Genomic DNA, 6,000 nt, shown 5'->3' on the forward strand with positions numbered 1-6,000 from the left:
CATTTTGAGGGGTGAAGCTGCTGATTGAGCCCTGTATATTGTGTAATAGTGGAAGGGGAAGCAGCTAGACAAAGAAATTAGTGTAAAGTCACTTTTCCAGTGTGGGCTGGAGATGAATGTGGGAAGAGAGATGTTCAGGTAAAAGCTTTCATGTAATCTGGAAATGCTGAGACCACAACACCACCTTCTGCATTGAGCTATTCTCATTTTTATATCACTTTGACTGAAACTATTCAGAGCTGGCTGAAATCAGAGGAAGACTTTGTGTCAGTTTCTGCAGGTTTTGCAATAGTCTGTAATTTTCTGGAAAAGCACTTGTTGCACTTGAACAGGGGCAACATCATGCTGTCATCTTGCAGTGTGAGATAATGTGAGTTCACCCATTGAAGAATCTGATAGTTGTTCTGCAGTAGCTTGGCCAAAAATTGTTTAGCTTCCTCTTTTATTTCATTGGAGTCTTTCTACTCTTTTTGCTGTTGTACATGCTGGCAAGGAGCGCCTTTCAGCCCTAAGTCTAGCAAGCCTTCTAGGGCAAAGGACAACATAGGCCATTTCTGCTGAGCTACTATGTTCAAGTTCTTTGAATATTTTCTGACACAGACTCTGGACTTGGATTTTAAATCCCAAATTGGAGAACTGATTGTGCAATAATTTTTTTTTTAATATTTCTTTGTAGTAGCTTAGTAATGATAACACTACACTATTGACCTTCTTTCTTTTATTTTGTAATGCAGGTCAATCAGTTGGAGGAGCCTTCACAAGTGCGAAATCAGCTATGTCATCGTGGTTTTCCACTTTTACGCAGTCAACCCAAAGCCTCGGGGACTAAACGATGGTTTTGCACAATGCTGCTGAATATTTCAGTTGCAATGCTTTCTCTGAGCTGTAAAAAGACCGCTCCAAAACACAGGAGTGGAGATTAATTACCCAGGACCAAAACAAGATATATGTTGCTTGCAAGCAGATGTGGGATGTTACCATTAAGTTTCACTAGAAGTATAGGAGAATGGTGAGTGTCTCCATACAATGGGTTGGCATTTGCAGTATATTGGTTGTATTTAAAATGACTACGTTTCCTTAAAACTGAGCCTTTATAAAGACATTAGCAAACGGGGCTTGTTGTAAGTCAAATGTGTTTGACTTCAGATTTGTAAATTTTCTTGGATGTTGAAAATATTTATGTAAACTAGCTATATTTTTCAATCCAAATAGCCAAATGTTTGTGAATTCTTGTTAGAAATAAGCAGAGTATAAATACTGATTCCTCTTTCAGGTTGGATTTGCAAACATCTCTGCAAAAAGTATATGGTGGAAACCCTTAAAGGGTTCAAGCCAGGTGGAACTTTCTCACTTTCACCTGCAAACTAAAATCAGCAGGGTGCAGAGTAAGACTGTGGATGACTTAAGGGTTTTTCTCCCTTTCTCCTCTATAGCCATGTACAGTTGCTCACATTAATCTGTCTCTAGCTCTCTTTGTGTCCCCAAATCCGTGTGACAGTTGCAAAATCAGTGTTTTCTTCATGTTATGCAGTAGGCCTTCATAATTCTGCATATGTTTTGGCTGTGTTCTTACCCTGGGAAGTGAACAGGATTCCAGTTGGAGATCTCTCTTCGGGAAAAGTATTACAAAACAATTGTCCCAAACTGGGATTGGATCATAGACAGTTTTGTGAGGTCTTGCTCTATTAGGATGTAATTACACCACCAATGTAGTTACATACATATAAATACAAAGTACTAAAACCACCTAAAAGTAGCACAGTAGCAAACTCTGCATGCAGGTTTGGTTTTGTTTGTTGTTTTTTTTTGCCAGTGAAGTTATGAAGACGCTTCCAAAAGAAAATCAGCTATATTGATTTTCTGTGTTGACTCAGGGAATGTTCTGTTTGGATAACTACTTTTTTCATAAGGAAAGTAACACTAGAATTGAGAGAGTAACTAAAACGGCTCAGTTTGTATGCTTGTGTGAAGAAATATAATAGTTTATATAAAAAGATGAGGCATAATGCTGTATTTTGTACGCAACATGTACACAGTGTCTTCTGTTTGCAAGTGTATTCTACTTCCTACGTTTCCTGATTCTGAGACTATTTCCTGTTTCTTGCAACATGTGTGCCTCTATATGCCTTCTAACATCCCCACATGATAGCTGTTAACATTTTCTACATTACATTAGCAAACATTCCAACTTTCTGTAGTAAAAGGCTCTTAGTTTATTGCCTCATCAGTATCTGTCAGCATTTTGCCTTGTTCTTTTCTGGGGCCAAGATTTCAAGTCATGGTTATTTCTTCTACTCCTCAAATAAAATACAGCAGCTGTACAAGAGGTAAATAAGAAGGCTTGAATGTAATTTGTTTTAAGAAATTAAGTTCTAATTTCTTTAGGTGCATTTGAAAAGCTAACAGAAAAGCCACAGTTGTATCACGTAGTTACTGTCCAACAACTTAGTTTTCAGTTTTATTGCCTCAAACAGCAATTTGAAAACACAGGATCTGGTTTAAAAGCCTTCATTAATTTTTTTCCAGGACAAACTAGATAGAATGGTCATGGAAAACCTGAGAGTATACAGCTAGTTTGAGTAGTTTCATTTGAGAAGGGCAAAAAAGGCCCCTAAAGCTCTACTAATCTACTGCTGCTGACATACAAGTAAAATGTATCTATACAACTGCAGCTGTTGTTCTGGTCTCTGTGTGCATTTGTGTATCTCCTAAAACTTCTGATGCTCTTTTCTGTTTTATTCCACAACTCTGTAATAGACATTTATAATCTTTTCAAAGATTAATACTTGATATGCAGAAAAAGCCCTGGTGAAAGCTCTGGCTGCATTTACTCATGACAAGTCTAGAGCTTTCTGATTAAGCACGCAGATAAGAAAATAACCAAAAATAATCACTTGCTTTTGTGAAATGGCTAACATATTATCTGCTGTCTGGGATTTAAGTGGTCAGGCTTCGTGTTCTAGTGAAGACTGAATAAAGATGCATAAAGGATTTAAGCACCTATAAAACTAACTTCAGCACCTTAAGGCACACTAGGTAAATTTAGGTGTAGGAGCTCATGATGGTTAGTTCTAGGAGCCAGGCAAGTGGTTGGTATTTGCACGTACAAGATACAGAAAAGGACCTTCAAGGATCCCTTTTCGATATCCTTGTCTTTGTCACCTTCTCACCTGAGTTTCTTCTTTAGAATTCTATGCCCCTAATTTGTATAGCTGATTTGTTAGCTCTCTTCATTCCCCTTACTCCCACAGGCCCCCTTGCTGGCCCAGGGATATTAGAAAGCTGACTTTTTTTTTTTTTTTTTTTGGTAGATTGATCTGGGGAAAGGCAGAATGAGGTGCCCTCTGCAGTGCTAAGCTGATGCACAGCTGCTTGCTGCTTTGTACAGGGACTCTGTTATGATACTTCACAGTATTTTTTTATGGGCAAGAAGACCAGACAGATCTTTCTCTGCAGTCTTTTTCCCACTGTCCCAGCTGTCTCTGTGGTTGGGCCAAACATACAACCTGATTAAGAGTATTTTTCTTACTTTACAAATGATAGAATAAGAAACTTGTATTAATTTTCAATCTTTTTAAGAACTGGCATCCTGCTAGCAGGTTGGACTGTGATTTAAACTCATACAGTGATTAAGACTCATGCAGTGGGTGGAGATGAAGTGATCTTCATAACATGTGTTTTCATTAACATGTATGTTTGCTCTTTGACATTTGCTTAAACTTAATTTTGGGCTGTAGGAAGGCATGCAGCCACTGTGGTTCATCTAAGCTCATGTAGTCCTGTTCTTAATTTAATGGTTGTAACCTCTTTAGTTAAATCCAGTGCAAATGCAAGTTATTTTCTTCCCTTCTGTTTTAAAATTTCCAGTGCAAGCATTATTACTTATTCAGAAAGATTTAGGCAGTTGACTTCTATTTCAAAGACCCTGACAACCATTTCTGCACTGCAAGAAGCAGAGTCCTAAATGAATTGGTGATAATGCCTCTGAGTCAACTGTGAAACTATTGATACAGCTCTGTTGTGATGTATGTTGCAGAGGTATGTCTGGCTGTCAATGTGCAGCATGAACTGACTTAGAGGTAATACAACAGCACACCTCTCAACTTCTGGCATCAAAGACATCAACCTCTGCTTTTTGTATGTGCCAGCATTTGAGGAACTGCCTATTGAGCATATAAGTCCCCCAAACCCCACAAGACTAAGTATCATTGACCTAATATTTCATTTGGCTAAAATGTTCAGCATTTTTCATCAATCATTTTTGTGTCATAACCTCAATTCCTGTGCACATCTGACACCGGTTTCCTCAAATATCGCAATGTAATTATCATTTTTTAGATTAGCGTCCTAGTACATTGCACTTGTTTAACCTTGTACATCTGTTTTAAGCACCTTTGTAATTAAATTTAGTATTTTGCCTAAACAAGCTTCTGATTTCCACAGAAATTATTACTAAGCAGAGAAACTAATGTGACAGTATTTAACTGTAAAAGTGAAGGCGTGAATGCAGGTTTTTAAACATAGAAACTGTTGCTTGATAATTGAACATGCAAGTAATGTATTTGATTTTTCTTGTGCTGCTTGAAAAATAAATACATCCAGCCTGTTTAAAGTTCTGTCTGCTCAAAAAGCTGTATTATTTTAAGAAATTAATCCCACCAGAAGACATTTGCAGTGTCTGGGTTTGATATTGGTAGCTGCTTGTGATACACTGGCAGTCTTTTTGAAATTTGTCTTCCATTTAAACTGATTGTGGATGCTGCTTTTTGCAAATTTAGGACAAGAGGGTCCTCTAGTGTGACTTTATTCCCTATTGGGTACTGCTCATTGTGAATTGATTAAAGTCTTCAGTAGCTCACAGACATGTATCAGTAAGAACTTTTAAGTGCGACTGTAAAATTTTGATGTAGATATAGCTTCAAAATAGTACGTAGTTCATGTGGATGGTGACATCTAGTCAAAATCAGGATGCTGAGTAAATTAATTGCTGCACATCCAGTTCTCTGCCATACTGAGCTATTTTAAAACTTGAAAACTTCTACTGTAACTGTCACTGTACCTAGCTGAGAATGATTTGGTGAATTGCTGTTTCCAGTAGGAGGAAACTAACTGCCTTGAATAACATTCAGATGTGAATTAGGTGAAGCTTATGTCTAGAAAACAGTTGCAATTCTCTAAAACTTGTTAAAATTTTTCTGACCATATGCAAGTAGTTGTGCAAACATGCTGAAAGATAAATTTACATCATGTTGTTTATGCAGTGTAATTTTACTTTCTTGCAGGTATTTAGTTTTCATTAAAAAGGGCAACATGCAGAGTACTCATTAAAAGGCAGAAACACTACGTTATTGTACTATGATTAAAGAGGTATGACAAGTTGCTTCATGGTGTTTTGAGTTTAATACTATAGTAGAGGAGGAACTGACTTAAAAAAGCAGGCACAGAGCTTTAGTTCTGCGATGTTTCAGGTCTTGACCCCATTCTTTATCAAACATCAGAAGTAGTGTTTGGATTCATAAAAAAATATGGAGATGGGTCACTTCTGTCAGTTAAATAGTGAGCCTTACTCAGATTACTGTATTTCCTGTAAATTGACATCATATGTGCATACTGTCTGTACACAGGTGGCTTAATCTCAGTTGTGATGGAACTTGGAAGTCTAGCTGTCTTCTTGAGTCTTTCTATATAGGCTCAAAATTGCCTAATCATACATTGCTCCACATGTAATACTATTCCAAAATCAACTGATAGAAAGTTGTTACTTCCCTGCCTGACTTTACTAATATTGATGAAAGCATAATTACTATTTGCCTCAATAGTAGCAGAGAACATCTACAAAATCTTCTTTTCTTGTCTTAATCTAGATCACCAAGAAAGCAGCACTGCTTTCTAGATCAGGTAAGCATAAAGAAAATCAAATAAGAATGTTTAGACTGAATGAAGAACAGTTATCTAAAGTGAAGGCAGATAGAGGTATTTTGTTGTCTGAAAAACAATATG

At 37.1% G+C, this 6,000-nt stretch overlaps 1 protein-coding gene across 1 annotated transcript in view; it reads left to right on the forward strand.

Annotated features, from left to right (window-relative positions):
* Positions 1–4,616, forward strand: part of AVL9 (AVL9 cell migration associated) — a 43,220-nt gene extending 38,604 nt beyond the window's left edge. Inside the window, 1 exon segment of the mRNA XM_030007774.2 lies at positions 735–4,616. Within this exon segment, the coding sequence (XP_029863634.1) occupies positions 735–829 (95 nt within the window). The 3' untranslated portion in view covers positions 830–4,616.
* Positions 4,617–6,000: the final 1,384 nt, after the last annotated feature.

This window comes from Aquila chrysaetos, chromosome 3 (assembly GCF_900496995.4).
Source record: "Aquila chrysaetos chrysaetos chromosome 3, bAquChr1.4, whole genome shotgun sequence".
Lineage (NCBI taxonomy): Eukaryota > Metazoa > Chordata > Aves > Accipitriformes > Accipitridae > Aquila > Aquila chrysaetos.